At 42.8% G+C, this 14,416-nt stretch overlaps 1 protein-coding gene across 1 annotated transcript in view; it reads right to left on the minus strand.

The window, feature by feature from the left end:
* Positions 1 to 367: 367 nt before the first annotated feature.
* Positions 368 to 14,416, minus strand: part of BMPR1A (bone morphogenetic protein receptor type 1A) — an 83,589-nt gene continuing 69,540 nt past the window's right edge. The window contains exons 10-11 of the mRNA XM_050958604.1: positions 7,157 to 7,287; positions 368 to 3,366 (exon numbers count right to left, since the gene is read on the minus strand). Coding sequence (XP_050814561.1) covers positions 3,241 to 3,366; positions 7,157 to 7,287 — 257 coding nt within the window. The 3' untranslated portion in view covers positions 368 to 3,240. The remainder of the gene's footprint in view (positions 3,367 to 7,156; positions 7,288 to 14,416) is intronic.

Here is a 14,416-nt window from a genome sequence, read left to right on the forward strand (position 1 = left end):
CAGTAGATTTGTAAATCAGACATAAGCCAGGGCGGGAGGGCTGGGCAGTCATGTGTGAGAGAGAAAGAGACACTATGTCCCTCTCGCTCGCTAGGGTGGATAGCTCAGTGTGAAGGGGTAGGGCTTTGGGGTGTTTCTGAGAAGGTAGACATGGAGCAGGCTCTGTCCCCACAGGCAGAGTAGAATGTAGCAGCCTGCCTGCTTAGTGAATTGTTCCCACTGTTCTTAGTAAATTCCCCAGGAGTATAAAACAGGTGTAAAAAATTAAGGCTCCTTTATATTCCCAAAGTGGTGTAAGGAAGCCATACTGTAAAGGACAATATGGCCTTATAAATGCTTATGGTGCTTTAGTGATCAGAACTGAGTTATATTAACAAACAGAATATGCAGAATTTGCAGAACTTTGAAATATTGTGTGCAGAATTATTATTTTTTGGCACAGAATTCCCTCAGGAGTACTAAGCAAACTAATGCACAAAGCCATGCTTAACAACTTCACCCTCATCTTATATCTTTCTTGGCAGTAGATGGAAAACAAATTTAAAGCCTTTTTTTCATAAGAATTGTGGCACACTATTGTCTACCACTGTCTTCAAATAAGTTAAAATTATACTTGACACACCGATGAATTGTTCAACTAGAATACATATTAATACTTAAAGGCTTTAATGAACAAAAGTAATGACTTTATTTTTAAAAAGAAATGTCCCTTGAGATAACTAGTTTTCTATAAAATATGTAGCATTGTTAAATAAAGTCTGTACATCACAAGAAAAATAAAAAATACTGCAGTCTTTTGCCTGACCACTTACTTTTTTGCAAACTATTGAACAGAAGTGAAAAAATCCAATATTAGATAGTTATTTGCAGTTGTTCACAAATGCATATTGGAACTTCATTAAGCTACATTTTCTATTGTATTTTCAAAAGACATTTTAACACAATTTCAAAGCAGTCTCCATGTATCCATTTTAAGACGACAGATAATTTATCAAAAATCTTAATATAAAATCGCTACGTCTGAACAATTTCAACATTATTCCTAATTCTCCCCCCCTCCCCTTCCAAATCTGGGCTATAGCATGTGTGCACACATGTACCTATGGCCAGGTGTTTTAAAATAGAGCACATTACACACTATATAAATACCTTCCCTTTTTAAAATGATCTAGAACAAGGTTTACAGTACAAGGTTAGAGGCACTTAAATTAGGTTTAACTGAACTGTTCCAATACTGTGTTTTTAATCTTCAGAAGATTCAAAGCACTGGGAGTTTAAATTTGAGTTATAGTGCTTTTTCTGACTTCAAACTAACAATGACAAAAGTAATGGAATATAACTAATGGCCCAACTTTACAGTAATCATTTTAGGTTTTTTGGCCTTTTATATCAACCTGTCTTGGTCAACAAAAAAAAAGAGCAGAAATTTGATTTCCTGTGCAAGTCAAATGGCTTTCATGTAACTAGCTATTTGCTGCAGTACAGAATCGTATGCACAGCACTGCACATTATACAGCTACCTCTGACCAAATCCTGCAGCAATGTTAATTTATTGTACCTCCACTGAAACACCTTTCAATCACATTTCTCCCATACCCAACAACACACGTCTGATTCGGTTGAAAATACTCACTGATTTACAATTAGTCAATGATGATTTTCAGGAATGATAGTATTTGATTATGTTTTTTCAATGTGTCCTGTAGATGGCCCAGCTGTTAGATCTCCAGCAGTAACGATGCTTTCAGGGTGATCTAGCTCAGAATCTCCTTTGCCTGCCTCATGCATACCAGTCAGCTTCAGCGGTTCATCTCAGCTCCCGAGGCCTTGGATGACACTGTATTCTCTCAGTTTCCTAGCCGCCCAGCCCGCACTTCTGGGAGTGGGCCCTAGCTGCAACCTGGACTCCAACTCTGGCTCTCAGACCTCCCTTCCTGCCTGGTTCTATAGAATAATGAAAGGCGCGTGCAGTGCAATCCATGTAATTCTCTCTCATGGGGAAAGATGCAAAGCATGAAGCAGCTGCAGACAGGTCCCAGCAGGGCTGAGATACAAAACAGAAAGCCAAAAGTGTGGTTGCTGCAAAATGGTGAAATCTACAGCAAAAATGATGACTTCTGTGGTACCCTGAAAAAAGCCAAATTCCACAACCACACAATCATAGAGCATACTGGGCCCCAAGTGAGATGATTGAGGCAGATCACACCTCTCAGTCACTGTTTCAGGCTCTTTGCAGACTCAGGGCCTGTCTCCACAGCGAGGCAATGCACACTAGAGAAACGTGATTTCTAAAGTGCACTCATGTGCTGCACGCTTACTGGCCTGCAACAACCCTGCTGGCATACACTAAAATGTTTCCTAATGCATGTTAACAAGCAGTATGTACATAAAGCACCCTAGGAAACTTCTAGCGTGTGCCAGCAGAGTCTACATGGATCAGTCAGTATACTTTAGAAATCACACCCCTCTAGTGTGCGCATTACTGCACCGTGTAGACAGGCCCTCATATGGACATCGATTTACACTGTTCACATTTCTGAGGTTTTCTTTGCAACCAAAACAGCACAGAAATGTAATTATTTCAACATGAAAATTGAAATTCTGGAGCACAATTCTGTGTCAAGGGGTGAATTCTGTGGCAAATCCTGAAACTGTGTAATCAGGGCACATATGGGATCCTGACCATAAGTCTTTCTGTGAATTTAAATTATCATCTATCCCAAATGGCAGCCAAAGAATCCTGGCACACACATAAAAGACCCATAAAAGGCATAGGAACTGTTAAACTGAGTAGTATCTCAAACAGATTCCTAATCTACAGGCTATTTCAAAAAGACTTGGTATGAACCAACTAGGTTATCATCAGGTAGAAGGCAAAAAGCTTATATTTCTCCATCGCTGTTGAATCCATTTAGCTTTTTAAGGCTTTCACAGAAAGCAATTCAGTACCAGAGTTTCACTGGAGACTCACTAAGCATGACTGAAGTCTCAATGCAGCTTAAAACAAAAATGATATGCACATTTAAAACAAGGCTGTCCATATATGTAGCATGTAGTGTACAGAGACTCTCAGCATTATATTCTACAAAGTACTGAAAGATTCAATATTAGCAGCCTGTAAAAGTGAGATGAGGAAGTGGACTGAATCTCAGTTGCTTCCTCTTCCCACTTAGTTCCCACCCTTATCAGGGTGAAAAGTTCTAGGAGTCCAACTCTGCTCCTCAGTACTATGTTATTCTGTCAAATCTTTACATCTTGTGATTCCACCATCTTGGCAAGTGTCTTCTTGATCCTCAAGGCTGTAAGTCTAGAGGCAGGATTGTGGGCCCAGCATTCAGACATTAACTTCAACACTGCTCTTAAACACTGAAAATTAAAAAACAAAAAGGATAGTATTGTAAACAATAATGACTGACAGCTGAAATGGCACAAGTTTTAAGGACGACACTGGTAAAACTAGTAGGCCAAAAAGGTTAATTTTTTTCAATATTTTGTTAATTTATTTACAATATACTTTGACAATTATTTCCCCTGAATAAAGTAACATTGGTATCTCCAACACTGATTTGATTTAGAAAGTGTGCCTTAGTTACAACACAACAAACTGGTGCTCCTTTGTTTTATAAGTGCTGAGGGATTCTTTTACATTTTTATTTACTGCCTGAATTAAAAAATGGAAGAGGACTATAAAGTTTCAGTGGGTCAGGCTAACATTCCATAGCAGAGTAATGAGATGTCATACTGTGTACCCATTGTTTCTCAGAGGGAAGGTTGGCATGACAAATGGTCAAATGGGAGAAATTAGGGCATTTCCAAAAGAAATGGACAATCTCTGAAAGGGTGGAAAAAGAAGTACTATAGCATGTATACAGCTGCTATTTCAAGCAGGTAGATCATATTACTTATCTACCAGCCTCAATAGTATCCATTTACAGACCAAATATTCCTGTTTAACCCATAATTACATAGAATGATAAAAAAAAACCTGCACCTCATGGGAGGATGTTTATTACACAGTAATGCTGAATTGATAATAAAATATATGCATTTTCTAATCTTGATCACAGTGTAAGGTAATTCCCACCAATTTGGGAGAATGTGTGACAAGACTAGTAAACATTTGAAGGCTGCCAACATAAAACTTCTAACACATGAAATCTAGTCTCCTCATCTTGAGTGTGAGGTTAGGGAAAAAAAAGCTGATAACAGATTTATAGAAAAATATAAAAAACTCTTGGGTGTGTAGAGAGAATTCCGTTATCCTTATGAAAGACAGTAAACGACAGGTACAGCATTATCACTTGTGTGCCTTGCAGAAGAGATAGTTGTCAAGATGACTGTCTTAATAAAGAGATCAGCATACATATTCCCACAGTTCAAATGAATATTTCATTAACTGTGTAAGCACTATGTTTAAATTTGAAGATGGTACAGGATATGCAACTGGTGGATAAAGATTATTAAGACCTTTCAAGAATCTTTACATCATGAGTAAAAACTAATTTACTATCCACAGGGACATAGTAAACTGAAATTGCTGCAAGATGAACCTTCACTGGTGAAAAACGGAGACCAACTCTTTTAAGATATAATAAGTAATAATAAGTAGGGCTGTTGATTAATCGCAGTAAATTCATGCGATTAACTAAAAAAAATCACAATGAAAAAATTGTGATTTATCGTGCTGTTAAACAATAGAATACCAAATGAAATTTATTAAATATTTTGGATCTATTTCTACATTTTCAAATATATCAATTTCAATTACAACACAGAATACAAATAATAATAATATATGGAGATATACCTATCTCATAGAACTGGAAGGGACCCTGAAAGGTCATTGAGTCCAGCCCCCTGCCTTCATTAGCAGGACCAAGTACTGATTTTGCCCCAGATTCCTAAGTGGCCCCCTCAAGGACTGAACTCAACCCTGGGTTTAGCAGGCCAATGTTCAAACCACTGAGCTATCCCTCCCCCCCAGTATACAGTGCTCACTTTATATTATTTTTGTAACAAATATTTGCACTGTAAAAATGATAAACAATAGAAATAGTATTTTTCAGTTCACCTCATAGAAGTACTGTAGTGCAATCTCTTTATCATGATTTTTGTTACATAACTGCACTCAAAAACAATGTAAAACTTTACAGCCTACAAGTCCACTGAGTCCTACTTCTTGTTCAGCCAACTGATAAGAGAATCAAGTTTGTTTATATTTATGGGAGATAATGCTGCCCACTTCTTAATTATGTCATCTGAAAGTGAGAACAGGCGTTCTCATGACACTGTTGTACCTGGCATTGCAAGGTATTTATGTGCCACATGCACTAAAGATTCATATGCCTCATCATACTGCAGCCATCGTTTCAGAGGACATGCTTCCATGCTGGCGACGGTCGTTACAAAAATAATGCGTTCATTAAATTTGTAACTGAACTCCGTGGGGGAGAACTGTATGTCTCCTGTTCTGTTTCACCCACATTCTGCCATATATTTCATGTTATAGCAGTTTCAGATGATGACCCAGCACATGTTGTTCATTTTAAGAACACTTTCACAGCAAATTTGACAAAATGCAAAGAAGATACCAACGTGAAATTTCTAAAGATAGATACAGAATTCAAGCTAAGGTTTAAGAATTAGAAGTGTCTACAGAATCCGAACCATCAAAAAAGAAAATCAATCTTCTGCTGGTGGCATCTAACTCAGATGATGAAAATGAACATGCGTTGGTCCGCCCTGCTTTGGATTGTTATTGAGCAGAACCCATTATCAGCATGGATGCATATCCTCTGGAATGATGGCTGAAGCATCGAGGGATATATGAATCTTTAGTGCATCTGACATGTAACTCTCTTGCGATGCCAGCTACAACAGTACCATGCAAATGCCTGTTCTCACTTTCAGGTGACATGGTGAACAACAAGCAGGCAGCGTTATCTTCTGCAAATGTAAACAAACTTGCTTGTCTGAGCGACTAGCTGAACAAGAAGTAGAATTGAGTGGACACATTCTAAAGTTTTACATTGTTTTGTTTTTGAATACAGGGTTTTTTAGTACATAATTCTATATTTGTAAGTTCAACTTTCATGGTAAAGAGATTGCACTACAGTACTTGTATTAGGTGAATTGAAAAATACTATTTCTTTTGTTTTTTACAGTGCAAATATTTCTAATAAAAAATAAATATAAAATTTGCACTGTACACTTTGTATTCTGTGCTGTAGAAAATATCCAAAATATTTAAATAAACAGTATTCTATTACTGTTTAACAGCATGATTAATCGCACTTAATTTTTTTAATCGCATGACTAATTGTCATTACTTTTTTTAATCACTCGACAGCCCTAATAAGAAGCAAGATAGAATATGTAAGTAATCAGAACTGTATATGGATCTACATCAGTGGTTCTCAACTTATTTATCATTGTGGGCCGCATATGCGGGACCCCCAACCCTGGGGGGGGCCGGCCGGCAGCACTGACCTTGACCCCGTTGAGAGATGAGGGAGGTACATGAACATGCTAACAAGCACTTCTAGCTAGAGTTCTATTGGTCAGGCTGAACGGTCAGTGCATCCCATTAGTGGGAACATGCATTGGACATCTGAAGAACTGTGCAGCACTACCAATGAGACCTCTCCATGAAAAAGAAATGAGGCCACTAATGATCTACCCCATCCTCTTCTCAGGTCTACAAACACAGTAGAATCATCACATATTCCACAGTGTTGAAAATGTCTGATATATCCATTATGACAGAAAATGATATACTGAGGTTTAGTGTGATAAATTGCATTAAAATTACATGTTAAATTGTAGGTCCATTCAAAAACACAGGAAAATATTAAAGCCTAGCTCTAGATTGGTTTGAGGTGAGAATGTGACCATGCAGTTGGTTGCTGGTGAGGTATTTCTCCTTCCCATCCAGATGGATATATAAAAAGATCAGGCATGTAAAAGTGCTACCAGTTGTTCTCACACATTAGTATTTTTATTGTGGTCAGAGATATTTCAAAACATTAGAAATGTCTAATTTTGTGGCCTACTTTACTTCCGTTTCAGAAAACTTTTGGGAAATACTAAAATACCCTTATTATATATTAGGGGCTAAAGCTAAACTCCTCCCATTTCTCCCTTTCGGTGTACTTACTTCATCGCTATTCCATCTGTTAGATACCACTGGGCGTAGGCGCTTGACGCACACCACCTCTCTCATATCTTCGTAAGATGGATCATTCGGCACCATGTCATAATATGGCAACTGGTACTCTTCAACAATACCTGAAATGTGTGTGAAAGATCAGGGTAATATACGCAAGAACAAACTAAATCCATAAATCTGCTCCTAATCTAAACTCGTAACTAGCCAAAGAAGCTTAAATTAACTCAAAATTCTCTCGTCAGCAACTTAAACTCATCAGTGATTGAAAACTACAGGTAACACAGAATTGTACATAACATCACTTGCTGAAAATTTATAGTCGATGGTGGACATTTAGGTCTAAATGCTGAGTTAATTACCTGTAGTCCCACTTAATGTTTGGAGCTATCTATCCTATTACATACTACAGAACTACTCCCTACAACAGAGAAGTGCATCCATGCATATCTTCCACTTTATTCCGAGACTGCCTGTAATCCTCCTATTTCACCTAGTTTACCACATCCAAGAAGTGTACTTCACTGAACATATGAAGACAGATCACTGTCCCAAGAAGATGCAGTTTAAATTAGGATGAGAGGGTTACTCGCCTTGTGCAATAACTGAGGTTCTTCAAGATGTGTCCCTCTGTGGGTGCTCCACTTTAAGTGTTTGAGCATCCCTGTGCTTGTAATTGGAGATTTGTGGTAGCAGTGCCTGGTTGGGTTGCACATGCGCAGTCCCCATCTTGCACTGCCTCAAGCAGTTAATTGGCGTTGTGTGACCAACCTCCCCTCTGTTCCTTCTCTACTGCAGAGTATGAGTGTGAAACTCTGAAGTAGAGGGGCAGAGGGAGGGTAGTGGAGCACCCATAGGGACATACATGTCGAAGACCCTCAGTTACTGTACAAGGTGAGTAACTCTCTCTTCTTTGAATGATGTCCCTGTGGGTGCTCCACTTCAGGTGACTTCAGAGCAGTGCCCTCCAGTGGAAGGGAGGGGCTTTGGAGTTGACGTTGTGGCAGAGAATAATATGGAGAGTCCAAATAATGCATCAGATGTTGCAGGATGCTCTAATGTGGAGTGCTGCATAAATGTATGGGTAGAGGCCCATGTCACAGGTCTACATATGCCAGAAAGGGAACACTGTTCAGAAAAGCGATCAAAGTCGACACTGCTCTGGTGAAACGCATGCAAATCCCCATAGGGGGTTGCAAGTCCTGTGGCTGGTAACACAGTTTGATGCATTCTGAAATCCATTTGGAGATCCTCTGTTTAGATATGGCATCTCCTTTTGATTGTTCCAGGACTGAAACGAATAATTTTGGGACTTGCGGAATGACTTTGTTCCCTCTGCATAAAAAGCCAGGGCCCTGCAAACACAGAGGATGTGAAGTGTGCATTCTCACCTATCCTTATGTGGCTTAGGATAGAATGTTGGTAAGTAGATGGGTCGGTTGAGGTGGAATGAGGAGGCAACCTTAGGTAAGAACTTTGGATGCGGTCAGAGTGATTTTGTCTTCGGAAAATACTGTGTAGGATGAATCAGCCATGAGGGCCCCATATATTCCTCCACTCATCTTGCAGATGTAATGGCAACTAGAAAGGCCACCTTCATTGACAGGTGGAGAAGTGAGCAAGTGGCTAGTGGCTCAAATTGGGTATCTGGTGATGCCCCAGAGAACTAAGTTGAGGTCTCACAGCAGCATGGAAGTGTTGAGGCTTTTCAGAAAATGTTTGGTGGTACCTTATGGTGGAAAGCTGCTATGGCTGAGAGATGAACCCTGACTGAGCTAATACATAGATCTGATCTCTTAAGTTCATGCAGGTAATTCAGAATCAAAGGTAAGGGGGCAGATACTGATGTGGTCTGCTTCATGTGTGTCATAAACAGATAGTTAACGGTTACTGTCTCTTTTACCTGTAAAGGGTTAAGAAGCTCAGTGAACCTGGCTGACACCTGACCAAAGGACCAATCGGGACACAAGATACTGTCAAATCTTGGTGGAGGGAAGTCTTTGTTTTGTGCTGTTTGTTTTGTTCTTTATTCTCTCTGGGAGCTAAGAGGGCCAGACGTGCAACCAGGTTTCTCCAATCTTTCTGAAACAGTATCTCATGTTCAAAATAGTACGTAATAGCTAGAAGGTGGAATAGTCTTTTGTTTGTTTTCTTAATTTGCAAATGTGTATTTTGCTGGAAGGATATTTTACCTCTGTTTGCTGTAACTTGTACTTAGGCTAGGGGGGAAGGAGTCCCTCTAGTCTATATAAGCTGAAGCTCTGTAAACATTTTCCATCCTGGTTTTACAGCGATAGTTTTTACTTTTTCTTTTATTAAAAGCTTTCTTTTTTTAAGAATCTGATTGATTTTTTTTTTCCTTGTGCAAGACCTAGGGGAATTGGGTCTGGACTCACCAGGGATTGGTGGGGGAAAAGGTTAATTCCTCTCTGTTTTAAGATTCAAGGAGTTGAATCACAGTGATCCCTCAGGGTAACCCAGGGAAGGGAAAATCTGGGAGGGGGAAAGGAGGGGGAACGGTTTATTCCTCTTTGTTTTAAGACCCAAGGGGTTTGGGTCTTGGGCTCCCCAGGGAAGGTGTTGGGGGGACAGAGAGTGTACCAGACACGGAACTTCTGGTTGGTGGCAGCGCTATCAGATCTAAGCTAGGAATTAAGTTTAGAGGGGTACATGCAGGTCCCCACTTTCTGGACGCTAAAGTTCAAAGTGGGAATAAGACCTTGACAGTGTGACACCAGGAATCAGTGTCTCCATTTGTGTAGATATGTGCAGCAGGTAGTCAGTCAGTGACTACTTAATAAAATATTCTGTACTTCTTTGGAGCATGTCATTTCAGGTCCCTGGAGCCATGGAGCAACCACGTTTTGAGATGGGAGTGTCTCCAGGTTCGGGTGCAGAGTTCATCCCGAGTCCTGGGACAGGAGACAAGGTAGGAGAGGAAGGTTCGAGGTCTGCACACTGACATTCTGAGAATGTAGAGGAAAGATGTTTGACAAGGCCATGCAGGGGCTCTCACTAGTACTGTGGTCTTGTTTGCTTTGATCTTGGGAGGCACTCACGCCATAAAGGGAATGGAGGGGCGGGGAAGAAGGCATACAGGTGGGAAGCGTCCTCCATTTGATGAGAAATGCATCTCCCAAGAAGTGATGGCCCATGCCAGCCCTGGAGCAAAACAACTGGCATTTGGTGTTGTACTCCATTGCAAAGAGGTCTACTGTGGGGAATCCTCACTGTTTGACTACATTGTGGAGAACCCTGGTGTCAAGTTCCAACTTGTGGTCCTGAGAAAAGTTCCTGCTGAGTGCACTTGCCGTAGTGTTTTGACATCTGGGCAGGTACGCTGCTATAATGTGGATGTTGTGCTGGATGCACCAGTGCCAAAGTCACATGGCCTCTGCACACAGGGAATGTGAATGTGAACCCCCTTGTCTGTTTATGTAGAACATGCATGCCAAATTGTCCGTGAGTATTTGTATGGTCTTGTTTCTGATCATGGGTAGGAAGGTGGTGCATGCATTGCGAACAGCTCTGAGTTCTAGCAGGTTTATGTGACGCTGGGCTCCTGTTTGGGACCAATGACCTTGAGCAGAATGTGAATTCAGATGTGCTCCCCAACCTCCGAGGGACGCATCCGTCGTAATAGTCAATGTAGGAGGGGCTTGGGTGAATGGCACTCTCAGGTATACATTGTGCGGTTGTGTTCACCAAGACAGAGCGTCTTTTACTTTGCTTGGCATTGTGAGGCGTTTGTTTATACTGTGTCTTTGTGAGCAATAAGTTGTACAGAGCCAAGCTTGTAGGGTTCGCATATGTCGCGTGTTGAGCAATGAAGGTCGATGCGGACATGTGACCCAGTAATTCCAAACAAGTCCTGGCTGTTACCTGGAGACTGTTGAGTGATGCGGCAATCAGATTCATTCACTAAGGATTGACTTATTTATTTGGTTTTTTTGGAGATCTAATTGCAGAGAGAGGCCTATTGTTTGTTGGGTAGCCTCCATTGCTGCTGGTCAATTCGCTGCTTATAGCAGGCAATCATCCAGATATGGAAATATCATGATTCTTTTCTTGCAGAGGAGATACTACTGCGAGTACCTTTGAGAAGATTCGGGGAGAAATGGATAGACCGAAGGACAGGACCTTGTACTGGAAGTGATCTGGTCCGAGAATGAATCGGAGAAACCTCCAATGTGATGGGTGAATCATTATGGGGAAGTATGCTTCCTGGAGGTCAAAGGCTGAGAGCCAGTCCCCTCTAACACTGGGATAATGTTGGCCAGCGTCACCATCTTGATGTGTTGGTTTCTGATGAATTTGTTGAGCTGTCAGAGATAGAAAATGGGTCTCCATTCTCCTGTTTATTTTGTGTGTGTGAGGTAGTAATTTGAGCAGAAACCCATCTCTTTGTATTTTGTTGGTACTGGTTCTACTGCTCCTTGCTGGATGAGGTGGGTTACCTCCTGTCGCAACAGATCTTTGTAAGAGGGGTCCCTGAAGAGGGACGGGAAGGGTGCGTGGGTATGGAGTATTCAACTTCAATTATCTCCAGCACCCATCTGTCTATAGTGATAGATTACCAAACTGGGTAATAGGGCAGTTAAACGGTTTTCAAATGGCTGGGAGATGGTATTAGTTTCCAGTGTTGAAAGTTGTGAGGGTCTCGGGCCCTCGACCAATGTCGATGAGACGCAGTAGACTGATTTGACAGTTATAGTCTTCTTGGGCGGGGGGGGGGGGGGGTGTCACTGTTTCTGGGTTTGTGGCTTGTATTTCCGGTGTGTCTGTGCAAATTGTGTGGACCAGAAGCTCTGGGGGTTATAAGACCTTCCTTGTCTTCTCTTTGTCCTAGGGGTATAGATACCCAGGGACTTCAGAGACTCCCTTGAACGGCAGGTACTCCACTGTTGCTTGGACTTCTTTGGGGAAGCCAGAGAGATGCAGCCAGGCATCCTCATTACGATCATGGTGGCTGTGGATTGTGCTGCTCTATCTGTAGAGTCTAGGGCAGCTTGCGGTGCCATCCTGATGATCAGTTGGCCCTCGGAAATGAGTGCAACAAATTGCTTTTTTTTCCTCCTCAGGGAGAAATTCAATATATAGTGTGCCATAATTTGTGCGGTTGTATTTGGCTAATGACGTATGATCGTTTGCCTCTTTCATTAACAGCATCCACTACCAGGGACCTTGGTGTAGGATGTGAAAAAAGAAAAAGTGGTTACCTGCCTCTCGTAACTGCAGTTCTTCGAGATGAGTTGCTCATGTCCATTCCAATAGATGTGTGCGCGTCGTGAGCACGATCGTAGGAAGGTTCTTCTGCTAGCGGTACCCGTTGGATTGGCTGTGGAGACTCCCACAGGCAGGTGTATATAGGTCCCTGCTGACCCGCTGTCTGCTCAGTTCCTTCTTACTGAAATACCCCGACAGCAGGGAGGTGGCTGGGATTTGCAATGGACATGAGCAACACACCTTGAAGAACAACAGTTAAGAGAGGTAGGTACCCATTTTTTCTTCTTCAAAGAATTGCTCATGTGGATTCCAATAGGTGACTTCCAAGCAGTTCCTCCAGGGGGAAGGGTCGAAATTCACCTGGTTGTTGAGTGCAGGACTGCCCTGCCAAAGGCTACATCATTCCTCGCCTGCTGGGTAATGGTGTAGTGTGACATGAAGGCGTGGATAGAAGACCACGTTGCTACCTTGCAAATGTCCTGGATAGGGACCTGCACCAGGAATGCTGTGGATGATGCCTGCACTCTGGTGGAATGCGCCATAAGCAGAAGGGGTGGAATTTTAGCCAGGTTGTAGCAAGTCCTGATACAGGACGTGATCCATGATGAAATGCGCTGGGAAGAGATCTGGAGCCTCCTCATCCTTTCTATGATTGCAGTAAAGAGCTGTGGTGACTTACAAGATGGCTTTGTGTGCTCAGTGTAGAATGCTAGGGTATGCCTAACATCCAGGGAATGGAACATGTGCTCCCTGTTACTGGCATGAGGTTTAGGGAAGAACACAGGTAAAAACATGTCTTGGTTCACATGAAACTGGGAGACAACCTTAGGCAGAAATGCAGGATGAGGGCGTAGCTGCACCTTGTCTTTATAAAAGACCGTATATGGTGGTTCGGAAGTCAGCGCTCTGAGCTCGGATACCCTTCTGGCTGAGGTCATAGGCACCGACTCCGTGGGTGCTCTGGAGCTGGAGCATCCATGAGGAAAAAGCTTTTCGCCCCACCTCCATCCCCAGCTCACCTCCGCCTCCTTCCCTGAGCACGCCGTGTCTCTGCTTCTTCTCCAGCGCTTGCTGCAGTGAAAACAGCTGTTTCGTGGCGTAACAAGCCATGGGAGGGAGGGGGGGGAGGAACAGGAACATGGCGCACTCAGGGGAGAAGGCAGGGAAGAGGCGGGGCCGGGGCGGGGGTTTGAGGAAGGAGTCCAATGGGGCAGGGAGGGGGCAGAGTTGAGGGAGGGACTTTGGGGAAGGGGTTGGAAAGGGGGCAGGGCAGGGGCAGAGTCGGGGGTTGAGCACCCACCATCGACAGGAGAAGTTGGCGCCTATGGCCGAGGTTATGGCCACCAGAAAGGCCACTATCCAGGAAAGGTATGAGAGAGGGCAGGTTGCCATGGGCTTGAAAGGTGGCCCCATGAGTGCAGACAGGACAAGGTTGAGGTTCCACTGGGGAAAGGGCTGTTGTACCTGGGGATAAAACCTAGCTAAAACCTTGAGAAACCTGCCCACCAGGGGATTATCGAACACTGACCCACCCGCTGCCCCTGGGTGAAAGACCGAGATGGCAGCAAGGTGTACCCTGAGAGATGATATTGCTAACCCTTGCTGCTTAAGGTATAACAGGGGAAATGGAGCTAGCTGTGATTCAGTTCCCCTTTGCCGAGACCAAATGGAAAAATGCTTTCATTTTGCCATGTACATGGTATGAGTGGAGGGTTTTCTACTTCCCAGAAGGACCTTCCTCACTGGGTCCAAACACTGAAGCTCAAGAGGGTTCAGCCACGGAGTTTCCATGCCATGAGGTGGAGGGACTCCAGAATGGGGTGCTGCAGATGGCTGTGGTCCTGTGTGATTAGGGTCGGACAGACATGAAGCACCACTGGTCTGTCCACTGAGAAGTTCAACAGCCTGGTGAACCAGTGCTGGCAAGGCCACGCTGGTGCTATGAGCATCAAGGAAGCCCTGTCTGGGCGAGTCTTGAGGACTCTGTGTCTGAGAGGGAAGGGCAGAAATGCGCACAGCAGGTGA

The sequence above is a fragment of the Gopherus flavomarginatus genome, chromosome 6 (assembly GCF_025201925.1).
Source record: "Gopherus flavomarginatus isolate rGopFla2 chromosome 6, rGopFla2.mat.asm, whole genome shotgun sequence".
NCBI classification, from domain to species: Eukaryota; Metazoa; Chordata; order Testudines; family Testudinidae; genus Gopherus; species Gopherus flavomarginatus.